The sequence below is a fragment of the Microcaecilia unicolor genome, chromosome 2, assembly GCF_901765095.1.
Source record: "Microcaecilia unicolor chromosome 2, aMicUni1.1, whole genome shotgun sequence".
NCBI classification, from domain to species: domain Eukaryota; kingdom Metazoa; phylum Chordata; class Amphibia; order Gymnophiona; family Siphonopidae; genus Microcaecilia; species Microcaecilia unicolor.
Genome location: NC_044032.1, coordinates 412,719,710 through 412,741,512, shown reverse-complemented (window position 1 = coordinate 412,741,512; position 21,803 = coordinate 412,719,710). Strand labels below are relative to the sequence as shown.

General features: G+C 41.4%; 1 protein-coding gene across 1 annotated transcript in view; it reads right to left on the bottom strand.

The window, feature by feature from the left end:
- The window catches only part of GRID2 (glutamate ionotropic receptor delta type subunit 2), a 1,142,370-nt gene that overhangs the window by 813,851 nt on the left and 306,716 nt on the right, over positions 1–21,803 (bottom strand). The window contains exon 6 of the mRNA XM_030190694.1: positions 4,340–4,459. Coding sequence (XP_030046554.1) covers positions 4,340–4,459 — 120 coding nt within the window. The remainder of the gene's footprint in view (positions 1–4,339; positions 4,460–21,803) is intronic.

Sequence of the window (21,803 nt, the reverse complement as noted above, 5' to 3'; positions counted from 1 at the left end):
TTGTATAAGATTAAAACTGAAGCTGGGAAAAAAGGGAAGAAGCTGATGTAGAAACCTTTATATTCAAGTCATGAGGCCAGGGCTTAACACTTGTGCAGCTAGGCATATCGCTGATATTTGTCGGACGACTGACTCAGTCAACCTGAATGACTGATATACTTGTCATTAGTGATCACCACCAAAATTAGAGCGGCTGCACAAATAGCCTGACTTCGCCTCATTGGCTTTTTCTTTAAATTCATTACTCTGCATCGCTATATACACATAGCTATCTGTATAATTTTAGACTAACTGGTCTTTTCTGTTTAACATATGACAGAAGCATCTGGCTCTTGTTTTAAAAGCAAATTATCAGCATACATTTAAATTTATCAAAGTGCATAGGGAGCATGTGTCAGAGTCATGCAGGCAGGAGAACTGTATACACGGCAAACAGTGTTGGTTAATAAATACGTGTAGAGTTCCAACACAATGCATGGCACTTGTAGACTTGAGATCTGATTTTCATGTACAGTCTTTCCTTGATGATTCTGTAATTGTATAGCTGCTAATGTGCTAAGTTGTTTTTCTTTGTCTGAAAAACATTAGAATGTGTCTGAAGATCCTTTTCTCATTATGAGTTGGTGTGTGATGTGAAGTATAGAATTGTTCTACAGTTGAAATATTTCAATGTTTTCCCCCATTCCTCATGTTTTGTTACAAGGTCCTGTTAAATGCCAACAAGGTATAAAATAATTGAAAATTGAGATCCTACACAGTTCATTATGCATTGAGTTTAAAGGCAAGTCATTCTGAGGTCAAAGATTGACTTTATGGTTTGTTTGTTTATTGGAGTCCTCCTGGTTCTTTTGACTTCCTGATCAATCAGTAGCAGGGCTGGGATCTAGCCATCAAACTTTTTTTTTTCATAACTAGCTGAGGATTTTCTTCTGTTTCTTATATTTCACTTCTGCTCACCCAACCCATATAAAGGCCTAAAAGAGGTTAGGGCTCTTCAGCTTAGAAAAGAGATGGCTGAGGTGGGATAGATTGAGGTCTACAAAATCCTGAGTGGTGTAGAATGAGTAAAGGAATCACATTTTTCATTCTGAGAAAAGTACAAAGACCAGGGACACTCAAAGTTACATAGATATACTTTTAAAACAAATAGGAGGAAATACTGTTTCACTCAAAGATTAATTAAGCTCTGGAACTCGTTGCTGGAGGATATGGTAACAGCAGTGGGCGTATCTGGGTTTATAAAAGGTTTGGACAAGTTCCTGGAGGGAAAAGTCCTTAGTCTGTTATTGAGACAGATATGGGGAAGCCACTGCTTGCTCCAGGATTAGTAGCATGGAATGTTGCTACTTTTGGGGTTTCTGCCAGGTACTTGTGACCTGGATTGGCCACTGTGGGAAGCAGAATACTGGGCTAGATGGACCACTGGTCTGACCCAGTATGGCTATTCTTATGTTCTAAGGGTAGTTCCATAAACTAGGCATATATATATATATATATATATATATATATATATATATATATATATACACACACACACACATACACACATATGCATAAATGTATATATGCATATATGTGTGTGTGTACCACAATATACCCTTCTTTACCATGTATGTATACACCTTAATGCAATGCCTTTTGACCTCAGTTACTCGGAAATGGCAACCGCCATTACGGCAAATGTAAGCCACATTGAGCCTGCAAATCTGTGGGAAAATGTGGGATACAAATGCTACAAATAAATAAATACCTAAGCTTCTAGGTTCACTACTATTTAAAGTTTATTGATCCCCTTGCTGTTCAAACATTTATATTTATTCAGATAACATCCAGATTCTTATTCCACTCGAGCAATACTCTTTTCATTCTATGTTTATTCTGTCCTCTAAATTTGATAAAGTCACTGCTCACTCATTTGAAATTTATTGATAAATCTGAATCAATTCTTTTCTGATTGCATTTTTGCATTTACTCCTCTCCTGCTCCTTACTATTAAGGGTTCTTCTCTCATCTTGAATTTTTAGCAGCATCTATCCTTTGTTGCTCTGCTTTGCATACTTTCTCCTTGAGAATGTTGTTTCTTGCACTTGTCATTTCTAAACCTGACTACTATAATTCTTTACATCAGGGCTTCCCTTACTATCCACTCCACAAGGCTCTTCTCTCTTCCCCATCCTGTGTAATATAATGATGACACCTCTAGGTTTTCTACTTGAATCAAATGGTTTCAATTGTTTCATGTATGCCAATGATATTACAATCTATGTCACATTTGACAAAGATATCAAAGAAATCTTACCACATATAAAATCAGGCCTAGACCTAATGGAATCATGGGCAAACAATTTCAAGCAAACTTAGGAGAGAGAAAACAAAATTCTTAATACTAACAAACCCTCACCAACCAATTACTTCTTCTACTTTCAAAGTATGTTCATTCACCCACCAAAAAATTTATGGTTAATTTCCATCTTACATGCAGAATCTTATAGAGCTATCAATACGCAATGCTAAAAAATAATCCAGAGACTTTCTTGTATTACACTTCCCTCAATGTAATAAAATCCTAAATAAATCCTAATAAATAAATATAAAACTCTACACAATACTGGAATTTCATACCAAAGTACAACCAGAGGTAATTCTTTGCCCAAACAACTCAATCAAACTGAAGACTATTTCTTATTTTGTAAACTATTTAAAACTCACTTGATAAGATCAACCTCTAACAATAGAAATAACTAACATTCTAACTAAACTTGCAATAAATATGTCCATATTCACATTCTATCCTATGTATTACAAACAACAATCTATATATATACTTTGTTCTATGTAATCAGAACGCCTTTGTTGGCTCTATTTTTCTTATATTGTGAGCCACATTGAACTTGAATCCTCTTTGTGAAAATGTGGGGTATAAATATAAATAAATAATTGACTTCAAACCATATAAATTGTTTTAGTGCCCTTGCTTCCATATTTTGGAATGATTTGCCATCAGGCACTTGATTGGAGAAATCCTTCAAAAAGTTCTAATCATCCCTTAAGCTTATTTATTCAGGGTCCCTTTTACCAAGCTGCAGCAAAAAGGGGCCAGCGCTGTCATCGGTGCATATTTTACACGTGTGCCGAAGCCCCCTTTTACCACAGCTGGTAAAAGGGAAGTCTCGCTTTCATACAGGAAATGGCCATGTGGCAAGTAAAGCACTTGCCACATGGCCATTTCAGGGGGGGCCCTTACTGCCACCCATTGAGGTGGCAGTAAGGGCTCCCGCGTTAACCTAGCAGTAACCAGGCAGCACGTGGCACTGCCCGATTACCGCTGGGTACACTCCACGCTAGGGGTTGGAAGTACCTCCGGGCTGCTGCGGTAGCCCAGTGGTACTTCCTGTATAGCAAGAGGTAAGCCCGCATTGGGCTTACCTCTGCTTAGTGAAAGGAGCCTACAATTAGCCATTTCCTCATAACTGCTAATATGTTTTATTCCTCTGGTAGCAGTATTGTCCCAGATTTTTTGACTTTCTTAACCCATTGTCTCTTTTGAATCTTGTGTTTTTCTTGTTTTGTTATCAATTGTAAATTTGCCTTCTGTTCTAAGCCTCACCTCATCTTTCTATCATCCCCCTCCCCAGTTGCCTTATGTTCATTGTTTTATTCCCCCTTCTTTTTAACTCTTTTTTTTTTATTCTAAGCCACTTAGATACTTTTATTGACATGCAGTATGTCAAATAATATGAACTACGAACTATATGGGAACAAAGAAATCAAATGAGGAACTCTTTAAAACCTTTATATATTCATGAAGTAAAAAGCTCTCATATTTTACCTAAAATAGAAAATAAAGTATAGATTTCTTTAATAGAGAATTGCCCTTTCAAAGAGATATTAGATTCATAATAGAATATGTTGACATGCTATCAGAAAAAGAACTATTTTTATCAGTTTTTGACTGGTGGCAGTTGATGCTTTCTTATCAATAGGTTTCAAAAAATGCAAAGAAAGAAAGTTTGATGATATTGTAAAATTGTTCTATATGATAGGCGAACTGGATTGGTCAATGTTTCACTTTCTGTTGACTCTAACAGGGCTCAGAGAAGAGTGTTTTATATTTGACTTACTCAAAGTAATAATTTCTTATTTGTCTATCAACCAATTAATTAATCTATCCATCCAATATTATAGTTTGTGAAGAAGATATATACACATCTATACATACAGAAAAACAGAAAGAAGAAATGCATAAATGCAGTAATCATTACAGAGTGAAAATGAAAGAGCAAGAACACTTTACTCCAGAAATCATTTATTCATTCAATATATGAGATTTTGAACTTACCTTGCGGATGCCTCTGCCAAGATCTTCACCATAATTTGTGCCCAATATTTCAAACAGAACATTAGGGTTAATTCCATTTTCACCAAACTCCAGGATACCAGTTAATCCACTTGTGCCACCCTGATGGAAAAAAAAAGATTTTGGAGTGAAACATTAACGCCTATGTTTACTAAGGTGCGCTATAGGCATGTTAGCGTTTTTAATGAGTATAAATGGTTTACTTGCATTAAATGCTAATGTGCCAATAGAAATGTATAGGCACATTAGCGTTTAATGCGCCTTACCTTTACAGGCACATTAGAAATGATACCTTATTAAACATACCCTTAAACTTGATAATGGTAACTGTGCATAAAATTAGGAATATATATAGTACAAAACCAAAAAGCTCATCAGAAAAAACTTTCTGAAAAAATATAATTTTGGCTCAAAGGTTTTGAGCAGTAGTTCTCAACCCAGTCCTCAGGACACACCTAGCCAGTCAGGTTTTCAGGATACTCACAATGAATATGCATGAGATAAATTTGTATGCAGTGCTTCCATTATATGTAAATCTATCTCATAAGTACATAAGTATTGTCATACTGGGAAAGACCAAAGGTCCATCAAGCCCAACATCCTGTCTCCAACAGTGGCCAATCCAGGTCACAAATACCTGGCAAGATCCCAAAAAAGTACAAAACATTCTATACTGCTTATCCCAGAAATAGTGGATTTTCCCCAAGTCCATATAGAGGGGCATAATCGAACGGGGGCGCCCATCTCTAAGGGCACAATCTCTAAGGACAGCCCTGGGAAGGGGCGGAGCAAACTGTATTATCGAAACAAGATGGGCGGCCATCTTTTGTTTCGATAATACGGTTGGGGACGGCCAAATCTCAACATTTGGGTTGACCTTAGAGATGGACGCCCCGAGAGATGGCCAGCATTGGTTTTCGCCGATAATGGAAACTAAGGACACCCATCTCAAAACCAGACAAATCCAAGCCATTTGACCGTGGGAGGAGCCAGCATTTGTAGTGCACTGGTCCCCCTCACATGTCAGGACACCAACCGGGCACCCTAGGGGGCACTGCAGTGGACTTCATTAATTGCTCCCAGATACATAGCTCCCTTCCCTTGGGTGCTGAGCCCCCCAAATCCCCCCCCCCAAAACCCATTCCCCACAACTGTACACCATTACCAGAGCCCTTATGGGTGAAGGGGGCACCTAGATGTGGGTACAGTGGGTTTCGGGTGGGTTTTGAAGGGCTCACATTTACCACCACAAGTGTAACTGGTAGGGGAGGATGGGCCTGGGTCCACCTGCCTGAAGTGCACTGCAGCACCCACTAAAACTGCTCCAGGGACCTGCATAGTGCTGTGATGGAAATGGGTATGACATTTGAGGCTGGCATAGAGGCTGACAAAAAATGTGTTTAAAATTTTTTTGGGGGTGGGAGGAGGTTGGTGACCACTGGGGGAGTAAGGGGAGTAAGGGAGGGAGAGTAAGCCCCATCCCTACCCATCTTCAAATCTTTGCTCAAAGCCCACCTCTTCAATGTTGCTTCCGGCACCTAACCTTTATACCTTTCAGGAAATCTAGACTGCCCCAATTTGACTGCCCCTATTTGACCGATTGTACATTTGTCCTTTAGATTGTAAGCTCCTTTGAGCAGGGACTGTCCTTCTATGTTAAATTGTACAGCGCTGCGTAACCCTAGTAGCGCTTTAGAAATGTCAAGTAGTAGTAGTAGTAGTAGGTGATCCCCAATTCCCTTCAGTGGTCATCTGGTCAGTTTGGACACCTTTTCAAGGCTTGCTCATGAACAAAAAAGGACCAAGTAAAGTCGGCCAAATGCTCGTCAGAGCCAGCCTTCTTTTTTCCATTATCGGCTGAAGCCGGCCATTTCTTAACCACGCCCCCGTCCCGCTGTCGGTACACTGCCAACACGCCCCCTTGAACTTTGGCTGGCCCTGCGACGGAAAGCAGTTGAAGCCGGCCAAAATAGGCTTTTGATTATACCCATTTGGCCGGGCTTAGGAGAAGGCTGGCCATCTGCCAATTTGTGTCAGAAGATGGCCGCCCTTGTCCTTCGAAAATAAGCAGGATAGTGTTGTAATCCCCTGTTATATTGGGGATTACTAGTGTGTTTGTAGAATTCTCCAGAGGTATGGGGGGGGGGGGGGGATTTCAGTTATGTGAAGTGTGAGGACCCTGCCCAAAGGGGGTGGGCTTGTGGAATAAGACGCAGGGATAAACATTTCTGAGTGTGTGAGTGACAGAGGGGGAGGAGAAAAAGGTGACAAATGCTATAGTTGGGGGAGAGACTGGGTCTTGGTTGCCTGTACCCCGCCGAGACCCTTGGAGGAAAAGGGGGTCCCAAAGTGGCTAGATAAACTTGGGCTGAATTGAGGAGTAGTTGCTGCCCCTAACTGTGGCAAATGTGAAGGTATGAGAACTAAGGGTGGATAAAGGGAACCCAGTCTTAAAGCCGTAACCAAGACAGGGAAAGCCTGTTCAAGCCCAAGGTGCAGCTCAAAAAGTGAGCTTTATTTGCCTGTTCCTCAAAACACTTGACTGCTGGATGAGAACAGCCCACTTCTGTGTAATCTGAAAGGCTTCGTTGCTGCCTTGACTGTTATGGTTGGAATGCCCTCACCTGCTCCAGATTCCTAGGACTGTGGCTTCAAGCCATGTTTCAAAGCCCCCAGCTATACCTTTGTTGCAGTGTCCCTTGATCCAAAGGCTCCAGCTCCTCATATTTTACCTTTGCCTCAGTGCACCCTGATCTCAAGGCTTCAGCTTCTGGTCAGGGGCGTAGCTACGGGTGGGCCTGGGTGGGCCCAGGCCCTCCCAGTTTCGGCCCAGGCCCGCCCACCCAAATTGCAGCAGCAGCAGCATGGCACGATGACAGGGACGGCACCCGCACGCAGCACCTGCTGTGGCTCAGCTGACAGGCTCCGACAGGACGGAATCCAGCCCGATTTCGCTCAGGCCCACCTCCCACCACCACCCAAGCGCACAGTGCTGCAGTTCGCGGCAGCCTAGCGCTAGCGAACCACGTCGTCGTGGGCAGCCGGGCACCTGCCCAAGTCTCCAGGGCAGGCTCCGCCTCCGAGTCAACATAGGCCCGCCGGCGCCTACCTTCGGCTTCGGGTCCGCCGGTCCGGGAATGCACTTGGTTGGCTTGCAGGGCCGGGCGCGCAGGCAGCACGTTGCGTCATACTTTCCCATGATCCATTCCCAATCCCATCATGATCAATGCGGTAGCGGTAGCAGCGGTGCAGACTGGATGACGTGCGCACGTGCACGCACGAAGGTGCGAGGCGAGCCTCAGCCTGGCCCTGCCTGACAGTGGGAATTGGCTTGGGAAGGAAGTTCGAGGAGACAGGAGAGAGAGATCATCATTCCAGAATCGAGTTCCAGGCTCCAGCAGTGTCTCCAGTCCACTCTCCAATCCATAACTTTACTGCAGCCAAGGTAAGCAGCAGCAGCAGCTGCCAGCAGCCCAGCCCAGCAGCAGCAACCAGCAGGTAATAAAATTGTAAAGGCTTTTTTTTTTCATCATAATCTTTGCCCTGCAGTGAAGAGCCCACCCCGAAGCCCACCACCATGACCTGCCAGCATTTTGATTATTCTTTTGTAATCAAAATGATGGCTGTGGTCTGGTACTGGGCTTCTGGATGGGGGGGGGGGGGGGGGGGGTAGACGTGCCAGTGCCTAGGGCAATGAGGAGCCCATCCCCACCCAAAAATTCCCCAACAATAAATTTTAATAGTGCCAACGCTAGCTTAATTTAAAAAAAGTTGTCTTTCTCTCATTTTGGTGGGTTTTTGGGTGGGGATGATCTCTGCAGTGCCTAGTTTAAAATGTTTTTTAAAAAGTGTAGGCGCCGGCAGTTTTCTCTGGGTGGACCGGTGCGTGCAGAAAAAATTAATTCCATAGGGGGTGGGTAGGGCTGATGCTAGGCTACAGGGAGGAGTGGGGTGAAGGATAGAGCTGATGTTTAGCTATGGGATGGATGGTGGGGAAGGGAAGGATTGGTACTGGGCTACAGGGACGGATGGGGGGGGGGGGGTAAGGTAGAGAAGGGAAGGGCTGATGCTGAGCTATGGGGATGGATAGAATATTGAAGGGAAAAGCTGATGCCAGGCTGCTGGGATGGATGGATGGATGGATGGGGTAGGGTAGGGAAGGTCTTTATGTTTTTATAATATGTTTTAAAATGAATGTGTGTTGAATTGTGATCTGTTTAGAATTGCAGAGATGATGTGGCATAAAACTTTAGAAAATAAATCAATAAATTTATAATTTTTGGTCCTTTATTCTGTAATTGATGAGGGTTGGTCTGTGGTCTGCATGTGACCACGAGCAGGTGAGAGTTTCTGCTGACATGTGGTTTGTATAGGGATCTATGAGTCTGACTTGTCTGGCTTTTCCAATGGGATGCGTACTGCTGTTGTGTATATTCACTGCTGCCTTTTTAAAGGTACTGTTATTGGAACTGGTGTTATGGTTTGCAATATAGGCTCTAAGAAGCCTCTTTGCAGGATCACAAAGTACTTGGCAACAAAGGGATTTTGTGTTGCTATTATTGAGGTGCTACTACAATTTGAATACATTGTTCCAGGATTGGGGGGATGCTAAGCTTTAGTAAAAGGGCAACTTTATTATGCTTCTGCTATCTATGTTGTTGGATGTATTATTATTATTTGTTATATTTGTTTCCCACATTTTTGCAGGCTCAATGTGGCTTACATGTAACTGTTAATGGTGTTAACAAATACATGGTATGAATGAATACAAAGTGATACTGTTGTAGAATGAGGTGCATGTATGGTAGGTACAATTGGGGTAACATAGAGAGGGAAGGGGGGAAGAAGAGTCAGGTAATGTCTGTTATGGTCTTTGGTTACATTGTGTTGCAAGTGTCCAGGTATTTTTATGTTGGGTCGGTGGGGTATGCTCTTCTGAACAGGTCTGTCTTTAGTGCTTTCCGAAAATTTAGGTGGTCGAGCGTAATTTTTACTGCTTTTGGCAATGCGTTCCATAGTTGTGTGCTTAGGTAGGAAAAGCTGGATGCATAGGTGGATTTGTATTTTGAGTCCTGTATGTAAATGTAAACTCAGAAGATCCTTATCACAAAACTTACTGAAGTTATTATGATTTTAGCTTCAAGGAGAGAAAAATTCCGGAAGTGTTCCAGAGATAAATATATTTCCTGACAGTGTTCCTTATTCTGCTCCCATGGCAAAACAGAGTTCATTACTAAACTACTTCAAAAAACCACGTATAGAGGAGCATGGTGAGGATGCAGATAGAATTGAAAAACCACATCTAGAGGAGCATGGCGAGGATGCTTTTCCCTCAACAAGTTCTACTTTATGCTCACAGATCAGTAAACCTGGTGTGCAACCGATGGAATTGCTTTCAGATTTATCCGACATTGATGAACCACCAAAACAGCCAAAGTTACAGGCTTTCCCAGTTTGTACAATTAGTGGCAAGTCCCGAAGTTTTTCATCTCACTGGTATGATAAATTTTGCTGGCTGGAATACAGTGCAAGCCAGGATGCAGTGTTGTGCAAAGCGTGCAGACATTTTTCTGATACCCGGGCTGAAGAAACTTTCACAAGAACTGGCTTTAGAGATTGGAAGCACATGAATCAGAGCTGCCCAAAACATGAATCCAGCAAGGCACACTGTCTTGCACTAGGAAAATTTGAAGATTACAGACAAAGTCACTTGGCAGGAGGTCAGGGAAACATTTTCAATCAACTAAACCAAGATGCCATGAACTTTTCTTTAGTTGAAAGGAATCGTGAACACATCAAAGTAGTACTTGATATTGTGATATTCTGTGCCAAGCAAGAAATTCCATTACTTGGACACAGAGAGACAGAAGAAGCCTTAAATAAAGGAAACTTTTTGGAAATGTTCAAACTCCTTAGCAAATATGACAATAGTATCAAAAGTCGCCTTGAAAAACTTCCAAAGAATGCAACTCTAATGAGCCCAGATATTCAGAATGAACTGTTAGAATCTGCCACTTTACTACTGTTACGTAAAATCAAATCCGAAATACATGAAACCGATAATACATACTATGCCATTCTGGGTGATGAATGCAAAGATCTCTCTAAACGTGAGCTTGTTGCAGTATGTGTCAGGTACCTACACAAAGGGGTAATAAATGAAAGGGCAGTTGGATTTGTTGATACTGCAGACATGACAGCAAATGGGATTTCTGATAAAATCATAAAAGTGCTTGAAGTGCTTGAATTAGATCCAGAGTTATGTGTTGGCTTCAGCTTTGATGGAGCATCTGTGATGTCTGGAAACAAAGGAGGTGTTCGTGTCATTTTGAAACGCACGTTTCGGCGGGCTGTTTATGTGCACTGTAATTCTCATTGCCTCAATCTGGTTCTCTGCACAGCATCTAAAGCATATCCCTCTGTTAGCACATTTTTTGAAATTCTGAACTCCTTGCATAGTTTTATGACAGGTACATATAGGCATGCTCGTTTTTTGGAAGTACAGAAACAACTGCATCCTGATAGACCATGTCTTGAACTTGAACGATCAACAGACACAAGGTGGAGCTCAAAATCTGGCTCTGTGAAAAAATTATTGATACTTTTTGATGTTATTCTTGAAGTACTTGCTGAATTTTCAAATGCTGCTGGACAGACAAAACTAGATTCCCTTTCACTTCTACATCAGATAGAGACAATGAAATTCTTATTTCTGGCAGTTACATTTGGGAAATTATTTGAAAGCAGTGATTTTGCCACAAAAGGACTACAGAGTGCCACGTTGTCTGTTACAGATTGCATTAATCTTATAGAGTGTCTAAAAGAAACTTTTGTTCAGTTTAGGGAGAACACATCAAATGACTTTGATAAAGTTCTTAAATTAACAGAGGATCTCATGAAGAAATATGATATTGAAAAGTGGGATGTTTCTTCCTCTCGAAAGACAAAGCTACCTATAAAGTTTGGTGATTCATTGGTTTTTTCCTCTTTGGGTAAATCTTCTTCTGTGCAAAGCAATGAAGATTTGAGGCATCTGTGGAATGAGATTATTGACTGCCAGCTAAGTGAACTGAATAATCGTTTTCAAGATGATGCTTATGGAATGATGACTGCTTCTGCTGCCTGTATGTCAACATCTGAGGCCTTTGGCCGAAGAGAGAGTCTACTGCCCCCGTGTACATTATATGGCATTACCATAGAGGAGGCTGAATTAACAGTGTTTGTTCAGCATCTAAAACGCAAAGTAGCAGAAGGTATACATTTTCCATCTTTAATTGAAGTACTAGACAGCTGCAATGTGGACATTTTCCTAAATGTTGGTGCCCTTTTAAGAGTACTTATCACTCTGCCGATGTCAACTTGCACTGTGGAACGACTGTGCTCAACTGTAAACAGGATCAAAACGGCATCAAGAGCCTCAATGCTCACCAGTCGCCTCCATAATCTGTCACTGTTATAATTTGAAAGAGAACTGTGTGATTCATTGGACTATGACAGAATTATTGATATATTCAACACCAAAAGACGGCGCCTCATTCTTTAGTGAGCATAGTTTAATTCTTTAGTGAGCATAGTTTCTCACCTTAATTTGCTACATACTATTATACAGTTTTGGAATTGTACGTTTATGCACTTACTGTTTTTGTATTAAAGCACACTACACTGTTCTATTTAAATAGTTACACTTCTTGAGTGCATGTAACCACACCTGTACTTTGTTCTTGGTTTTTATTTTTAACAGTTTGTTTTTACAAATGTCCCTAGCCTTCAGGCGAAATATGGTCATGTTGGGTCATTTTCAATAAAGTATTTTTGGTTTGTTCTTCGTCTGTGATTCATTCTGTCCTTTGATATTTATTTATTTATTGTTTGCATTTGTATCCCACATTTTCCCACCTCTTTGCGGGCTCAGTGTGGCTTACAATAAGATAAGAATAATGAAAATACATTTGTTACAACTTGGTTATGGGTTATATTGTACAAGTTATGCGAGATAATCGAATTATCATTAGGAATATCACAATGGGACGTCAACATGAAGCTTAAGGGCAGTGTTAAGACACAAAGGCATGTGGTGTACATATTTCTGTGAGTAAGTGTATGAGTAGTGTTGAATTATGGGGGATGGGAGATCATAAGTGGATGTATGATGCATTGATGAACAGTGAGTGTGGACTCTATGTGTTTTGGTTCTTTCCGTAAATTGTTTCAAATAGATGGGTCTTCAGTGATCTGCGGAAGGATGCTTGTTCGTGGGTCGCTCTTAAGTTGCACGGCAGTGTGTTCCAAAGCTGCTTGCTCGTGTGAGAAAAGGTTGACGCGTGTAGCGTCTTGTATTTCACGCCCTTGCAAGTAGAGAAATGGAGGTTGAGGTATGTTCGGGAAGATCTCCTAGCATTTCTGGGTGGTAAGTCAATCAACTTGGACATGTAGGCTGGGGCTTAGCCGTGAATGATCTTGTGGACTAGTGTGCATACCTTAAAAGTGATGCGTTCCTTAAGTGGAAGCCAGTGTAGTTTTTCTCATAGTGGTGTTGCCCTTTCATACTTTGGTTTTCCGAAGATGAGTCTGGCTGCTGTGTTCTGGGCTGTTTGAAGTTTCCTCAGTGTTTGCTCTTTGCAGCCTGTGTATAATGTGTTGCAGTAATCCAGATAGCTGAGGACGAGGGATTGCACTAGGTTATGAAAGACGAATCTTGGGAAGAATGGTCTTATCCTTTTCAGTTTCCACATGCAGTAGAACATCTTCTTAGTTGTGTTGTTTGCATGGGTTTCAAGTGTTATGTGGCGGTCGATAGTGACTCCAAGGATTTTTTGCGTTTTTGAGATTGGAAAGTTTAGGTTTGGTGTATTTATCACTTTGAATTCGTTAGTGTTGTATTGGGAGGTGAGTACCAGGCATTGAGTTTTATCAGTATTTAATTTCAGACGGAATGTGTCTGCCCATGTGTTCATGATGTGTAGACTTTGATTGATTTCGTTGAAGATTTCTTTGATGTCTTGTTTGAAAGGGATGTATATTGTCACATCATCGGCGTATATATATGGGTTGAGGTTCTGGTTTGATAGGAGTTTTGCTAAAGGGATCATCATTAGGTTGAAAATAGTTGGTGAGAGAGGTGATCCTTGTGGAACTTCACATTCAGGTGTCCATGCCTTGGACGTGGTTGAGTGTGATGTAACTTGATACGAGCGCAGGGTTAGGAACCCCTTGAACCAGTTCAGGACATTTCCTCCAATGCCGAAGTATTCAAGTATGTGTAGTAGGATTTCGTGGTCGACCATGTCGAAGGCGCTTGACATGTCAAATTGTAGGAGGAGTATATTGTTCCCGGTTGCTATTATTTGTTTAAATTTGGTCATAAGGGTGACTAGTACTGTTTGTGTGCTATGGTTTGACCGGAATCCGGATTGGGCATCATGCAGTATTGAGTGTTTGTTTAGATAGTTTGTGAGTTGTTTGGTTACCATTCCTTCGGTTATCTTGGTTATTAGTGGTATGGATTTTACTGGCCTGTCGTTGGTAATTTCGCTCGTTTTTCTTTGTGTCTTTAGGAATTGGGGTGAGTAAGATTTTTCCTTTTTCTTTTGGGAAGAGTCCATTTTGTAGCATGTAATTTACATGGTTCATTAGGTCAATTATGAATTGTTGAGGGGCTGATTTCATGAGGCTGTTTGGGCATGCGTCTAGTTTGCAGTTGGATTTGGCATATTTTTTGAGAGTTTTAGAGATGAGGTCTTCTGATAGTGGTTCGAACTCGGTCCAGGTTCTGTCTGCTGGGTGTGTTCCTTCTTCTGGGTCTAGACAGTCTAGAAGAGTGGCGTATTCTATGGGGCTGGCGGGTATTTTGTGTCGTAATAGTATAATTTTCCCCTTGAAGTACTTCGCAAGGCTGTCGACGTCTGGTATGTTCTTACCGTTGAAGGATATGTGCCAAACTGTGGCAATTTTATTTTGTCAGCATCAGAATAGAGAGAGAAAGCAGTAGAGCCAAAGGAAGGGAAAAAGTCTTCAAAAGTTATCAGGCATTTACATTTGTTAAGCAAAGTATATGCCATTGCTGTGATTATACTGTTATGTGTGTTGACATATTTGCCATTATAGTAGAAATATCTGATCAAGTTTGATATGGCATAACGTAACTATATTTAAAACTATTGTTTTTTTCCCCACATTAAGTAAGTGGTTTGTGTGGATGCAGGGCAGCTGTTGGGCAGAATACTTAGAAATCCATCATCAAGTGCATTCTAAGGCATTATTGTGTAGTATCCCAAGAAACATTACTCCTCCCTCCCCCCCCTCCCTCTCTCTCTATCTATCTATCTATCTATCTATCTATATATATATATATATATATATATATATATATATATATATATATATATATATATATATATATAGTGCCCACCCATATTAGCTCTGGGCCCACCCAGAATCTCAGGTCTGGCTACGCCACTGCTTCTGGTATCCTAGTTTTGGTTTCAGAGGCTCTCACATTGCAGAATCCAGCTTCAGAAACTTCACCCCTAGCTGTTCCTGCTGCTTCACCAGAGCCCAGCTCCAGAAATTCCACATTCCATAATTCTAAATATGGTGCAAAGGAATCCTAAATTCCTGATCTAGCTTTCATGATCTTAAAGCTGACTCCAAAGACTCTGGTACTAGAGATTCTAATTATACTTCTTGATTGACAGCTTAATCCCTCATTGTAGCACTGTCACACTGCTGATAGGGATCAGAGCTACCATTTTAAACCTGGGTGGTAGCAACAGGGCTGGGAGCAAAGGGGCTTGCACCTACCCTGACACTGTTACACCAACAAAACTCCCTGTAAATACTGGGGGACATCTTTGTGGATTTTCATCAGTGATTTGGGTTGTTATGGGAGGAGGGTTTCACATTGTTTGCCTCAAGCAGCAGCTACAACCATCACTTTAACAAAAATGCCCTGAAGTGAAAATGTATAAAAATAAAATAAAAATCCTATAAATTATTATTATTATTTGTTACATTTGTATCCCACATTTTCCCACACATTTGCAGGCTCAACATTTTACCGTGAAGGCATTCACCATTCCGGTATGGGTAAGTGCAAAATGTTGTATTGGGATATGGAAGATAAGATTCAATCAAGTTGGGGTGAGGTAAAAGAGTTTGTCAAGGTCCAATATGATCTATGATAGTGGAGTGTTGCAGGGTTGAGTCACTTAGGTTGGGTCATTCGGATATGCCTTTCCGAATAGGTGAGTCTTTAATAATTTTCTGAATTTTAGGTGATCATAAGTTGTTTTCACCACTTGTGGCAATGCGTTCCACAGGCGCGTGCTTATGTAAGAGAAGTTGGATGCATGGGTTGTCTTGTATTTTAGTCCTTTGCAATTTGGGTAGTAAATAAATAACACAGGAAACTAACCAAAAAAAACAATTTTTTTTTTAACTTGCACACCTTTACCACACATCTCGTCCCCACCCCTTGAAGAACTGGTGAGCTCATCTTGCACAGATGCTCCATTTTCAAGTGTTGCCCATGCAGTCAGCATGTGTATATTACATATCTTGGATTCGGTTCTGCTAAAGATCAAGAACATAAGCTACAACAGAATGGAGAGTTGCTAATATATAATTTATGTGCCGAGTGCCTTACCCTTCGAATTTCCTCAAGCTACTTAATGGCAGATTGACAGGATATCACTAACAAACTGATATTCAAAGGCACTTATCCTATTGGAAGATGCTGTTAACCAGATAAGTGCCAGCCAGCAGAATATTCAGCAGCATTAACCAGATACTGCTGCTGAATATTTCCTCTGACTACCTCGGCACTGTCTAGACAGTGTAAGGGCAGTTGATGGGAAGAGCCAAGGGTTATCTGGGGGGTCCTTTTACTATGGTGTGCTAAAAAATGGCCTGCACTCATGTAGACACATGTATTAGACGCATGCAAGTCAATTTTTCAGCACACCTGCAAAAAAAGGCCTTTTCGGGGGGGGATGAAAATGGATGTATGGCAAAATAAAAATTGGCGCGCATCCATTTTGGGCCTGAGACCTTACCGCCACTGACTTAGTGGTAAGGTCTCACGCGTTAACTGGGCGGTAATCATTAGTGTGTGTACAATGCTGATTACTGCCTGGGTAGCATCACACACTGGTACATGTGTACAAAATGGAATTGCCACCCAGGCCACGCAGTAGTTCTGATTTGGCCTGCATTGGGCATGCGTAGGTGCCTACACAACTTAGTAAAAGGGCCCCCTGATTAGCAGCAATATTCAGACTGCTAACCAGATAAAGTTAGGACTACAAAAAAAGATCTCCAAACTTTATCCGGTTAGCTATTTGGTTAGCAGTCTGAATATTGCTGCTAACTAGAATCACTGCTGGTCAGCAATGATTCCTGGATATTTGGCTCTGGTTGGTATCTGAATACCAGCGTTATGTTATTTATATACTTACGGCCCACCTAAGCCTTACAGCTAGGTTTGAAGCAGGTAGCAATATCAAGAACTGACTACAATATCAGAAATTATAATTAAAATATTCTTCAAAAAAGTCATGAATAAATAAGATTTCACAGTCTTCCGAAAACACAAATAATCAACATTTAAAAGATTGACTGAGAAAAACTATTCCATAATTTCACAGAATAAAAGTTAAATGAATATTCATAAAGGAGCCCTTTTACTAAAGGGTTGGTATGTGGCAACAGGCTTGCCACAGGTCAATCTGGAACTATCGCTGGGCTACCGCAGGAGCCCGGCGGTAATTCCCACCTCCAGTGCATACCATTTCTGGCGCTAGACACAATATTTTCTATTTTGTAGTGCCAGTGCTTACCCAATGGTAATCACTGTCCAGTTACTGCCGGAGAGAGCAGGATCCCTACTGCCATTTCATTGGTAAGTGCTCCCTCTCAAAATGGCGTGCGGCCAGTGGTTCATTTACCGCATGGCCATTTCCGTTCCAGAAAAAATACAGCCTTTTACCTGCTGCGGGTAAAAGGAGGCCTCAGCACATGTCAAAAACACATTCTGATGCTAACCCAGGCCCCCCTTTTACCATAGCTTAGTAAAAGGACCCCAGAATGACTTAAATCTAATTCCTTTTATAGATGGATAAGCTAATATTAAATGATTGATATTACAATTTAGTAATGCCATTTAAATGAACTACATTAGAAAGTAACTCAGGGGAGTAACCACTCAAAAACTACTCAAAATTGTATACAGCAGGCAGCAAACCATGACTGTTGGTTTGGAAGAGCCATACTAGACAAGGATAAGAGCAACAGCCATCACTGAGACAGAGGACAGAGATTGTATACATAAAAAAAGCTAAGCATGGGTTATACTGAATTTTGTATTACTGTGGTACATCATTGCATTAACTGAGCCATAAATGAAATAACAGTGTGAAGCATTTTAAAACATTATTGTGCGAACTAGATTTATTATCTACCTTGATGTTTGTGTATGAGAGAGTCATAGCGATTATAGCATTCATGCTTTTTTAACTTTATCCCTACACATGTAAAAGTGTAGCTTGCCCTTTTTAAAAAAAATTCTGTGTGTATGTATGAGCTGTGCAAAACCCGATGGTGAAATTTGTATGTACAGTGCAATCCACGTAAGTGCAAGGGTCTGGGACCAAAGAAATACATGCAGTTAACCGTAGCGTGCACTTAACCGTTGTGACCCAAAGAAGCTTGACATCTGATAAACATATATACAGTACCGTTTATTATATGTACAGCATACAGTCTCCGTTAACTGATGTTATACAGTCTCCGTTAACTGATGTTAGGCTTACTTGAAGTAATCATTCATAGTCCTCTGTACACTCTTGTGTCTGTGAGTTCCATAGACTACGTCTTCCAGACGGTAAAAACTGTCATAGCACTGACATCCAGTGGCCTCCAGATAGGCCCGTACGGTGTTGAAACTCTCCAGTGCTCTTGCAAAAGTGACAGGGGGTTGTTGAATTTCATCAGCATTTGCCTCGCTGCTCATTTCATCATCTGTTTCATCATCAGCTGTTGCCTGCATGTAGGCGCATATCTCAACATCAGTGTTGTCTTCAGCTTTTTGTAGATCGTAATCAACAGCTATGTAGTGATGAAACTCCTCTTCAGTAACAGCGGCTGGAATGTCAATAGCCTGTTCATCTGACACGTTTGCAACAGCTGCATCTGTTTCGTCCCTCTACACATCCTTAACAAAGCTTGCCCGCTTGTAGCAGTTCACAATGGTTGACTGTGTAACATGATTCCAGGCTTCTTTTTGCATATATAGGGAATCCAACAGTGATAGATTACGAGCCAGTTCAACAGCACTTTTATCCTTGACAGTCTGGTCATCCATAATGCTCATCAGACGACGTAGCACAAGAGCCTGATAATGTTTTTTGAAATTGGCTATTATGCCCTGATCCATAGGTTGGATCAGAGAGGTAGTGTTTGGTGGCAGGAAGACCACCTTGACATTAGACAGCCTGACATAATCACTGTGTGCAGCACAATTATCACAAAGCAACAAAATCTAACGCTTTTATGCCTGTATTCTAGTGTCTAACTTCTTTAGCCACTGCTTCCAAATTTCCCCAGTCATCCATGAATTTGTATTAGCCTGGTATGAGACAGGAAGTCTGGTTGTCATGCGCCAACTGGCTTCCATATTCCGTGCATGCACTTATGTGGAGTCCTGCCTGCAGAGGAGCGGTCTTAAACCATGCATATAAGTGAATCTTGCACATTAGTGGTGCTCTAAACCAAAGTTTGTCCCCATAGAAATTTATGGCGCCAAAAACGGGACCGAAGTACCACGTGCAGTTAAACAGAGCATGCGCTTATCTGTTGTGCACTTAAATGGAGTGCACTGTATTCCCATTTTAATTGGAAAGGCAGCATATCAAACTTTAATAAACATATACATTTTCAGCATGGCCAAACTAACCACTCTGTTTACTATGTTGCACTGCAATGCCGACACAGCCCATTCAAAGTGAACGGGCTATCCCAGCATTAGCGTACCGACAGCCGTTAGCGCAACTTAGTAAACAGGGGGGGGGGGGAAGTCCTTACCAAGCCCTTTTTAAACCTCTGTATCCCAGGGATGTGTATAAATAGTGTCCTCTTGAAATTGCCATTTACACATGCATGGAATCCACATGTTGAAATGCCCCTATGTATACATGGAGATGCTTTTAAAATCACTTCCACTGTGCATGTTATTTTGTAATGTCATGTATTGTTTGTTTCATTGTGCTCTATTTCAAAATAGCATGCTAAAATTAAATTAACAAAATGACACAAATAAGAAAAAATGAATCAAATTGGAATAAAACAAAACGTTGCCTACATAACGCTAGGGAGAAGACTTTGATTCAATTCACACCTTAATGCCATATTTTTCAAAATAAATCCATTATTTCAGGTTTGTTCCTCTTAAACTTACTTGACACTCTCCTGATTTTATCATTTGTATTCCACAGATATTAAGAATCAAAGGTAGCTATTGCACTATACCATTTTCAATTTAGTTACAATGGCATTCCCCATAGTCCTGCTGCTAATTTTAGCTGGTCGCAATTTACTTCTCACAGAGGAAAATTCGAAGACTTCCAAAGCCTAACACATGAAGTCATTACAGTTTCTACAAAAAGTTTAATTAGAAATACCTGGCTAGCTGCTATAAGTACACAGATAAGAAACCTTAGGGTGACCAATTAAGACCACAGGCGAAAGCTGCATTGTACAAAACAACTCTGAATCTATAAACTACATATGCTGATGGCTGCCAACTCTGCAGGACACATTCCTAGTTAGGGAAAGGAATCATCCAGTGAAGGAACAGCTTTGCAGAGGTGGTCATTTGCTGGAGAAAATTAAAAAGAAGAATCTTAGAAAGGGAATATTTGGTTAATATGTCCTTCTTTTAATGAGTCCTCAGGTTATTCACACTTCAGTCAGAACCCTAGTAAGCCTATGTGGATGTGTGCTACATTCCCTTTACAGCAACTGGTGGTAAGAGAACACAAAACAGAGATGGTTAACCTGCTGGGAAGGCCTTCCTTGGCGTACTAGGAGGGAGCTGATTTTCATTTGCTTCAGGACAATCAAAAACACATACACTAATATTCTCACAAAATGATGTCATGCCGAGACTTCTCATCAAACTGAACACAGTTTTGTTCTTTAATTGGTATAGTGAAACAGAAGGATGTTTGTAATGGTGTAGCCTAACAAATTCTTGAAATGCGACTCCATAATCTTTACCAACATGCAAGAATCCCAAATATCAGAATACTATAATTAAATGGCCTTTTTAAACCCAATTAAGTCTGACAAGTGCATAAAATAATGGTCATAAAAGGGATGGGGGGGAGGGGTTCATCAAGTTGCAGTAAAAGTTAGCCTTTTACTGCACCTTGATTGCCCTCCGGATTCAGCAAATCCTGGTACCACAGGTTGCTGAATCTTGTCTTAGAGGAAAAACGCAAGCTTGCGAGCCACTTTGCAAGCAACATTATTCCCGTGGCCCAATGCTCCCGGGCCACTAGCTTAGAGTCCTCCCAGAATTTTGCCCCCCATTCAACCCCCCCCCCCCAGAGCTGAAGCTCCCTAATCCCCTTCCCCCACCTGAAAGGTTGTCTTGGTGGTCCAGGATGGGGGATCTTCTGGGTTCTGTGGGGTCCAAGTGGGTCCAAGGGGGTCTTCTAAGGAGCTCTTCTGGGGTCCAGAGTTTCTCTGCAGGCTCTTCTGAGTCCAGAGGGTCTTTCAGGGGGTCTTCCAGTGTTCAGGTGGGTCTTCTAGGGTCCGAGAGACTCTTTGAGCAGGAGCAATGCCCTGTCACTACTGCTCTGTCCAGTGCTTCCTTCAAAATGGCTCTCCGAGAGGCAGTCTCATGTTACTACCACTACTGGATCCTAGGAGACCCCCCCCCCCCCAGAGAACCCTAAAGGTGGGAAGGGGGATTGGGGGCTTCAGCTCTGGGGGGGTGGTGCTTGAGCAAGGGTTCAGAAGACTGGGAGGACCCTGAGCTAGTGGCTTGGGAGCATTGGTCCTCTATTTTGCAGCCCAATGCTCCCGAATGGTAAAATAACCCCAGCAAAAAACGTGGTTTTTGGGCCCTAATGCAATTTGTGATGTATTACCACAAGTTGTGTTAGGGTATTTGCATAGTAATGACATGCAAGACATGAATTTGCATATTTAGCATCTCATAACAACTTAACTCATGGCGACTTAAATATCACTGTGGTATTTTTGGAAAAGTGGCGTTCGGGCTATTTAAGTCACATTAAGGGCCAATTAACATGACTTAAAGCCATAACACCACTTGATGAATCCCCCTAAATTCTATAAATGGCACCTAAAAAAATAGTGCTGAAAAAAATAGTGCATAGAGTTATTGTATAAATGGCATTTAAAGTTAGGTACCGTTTATAGA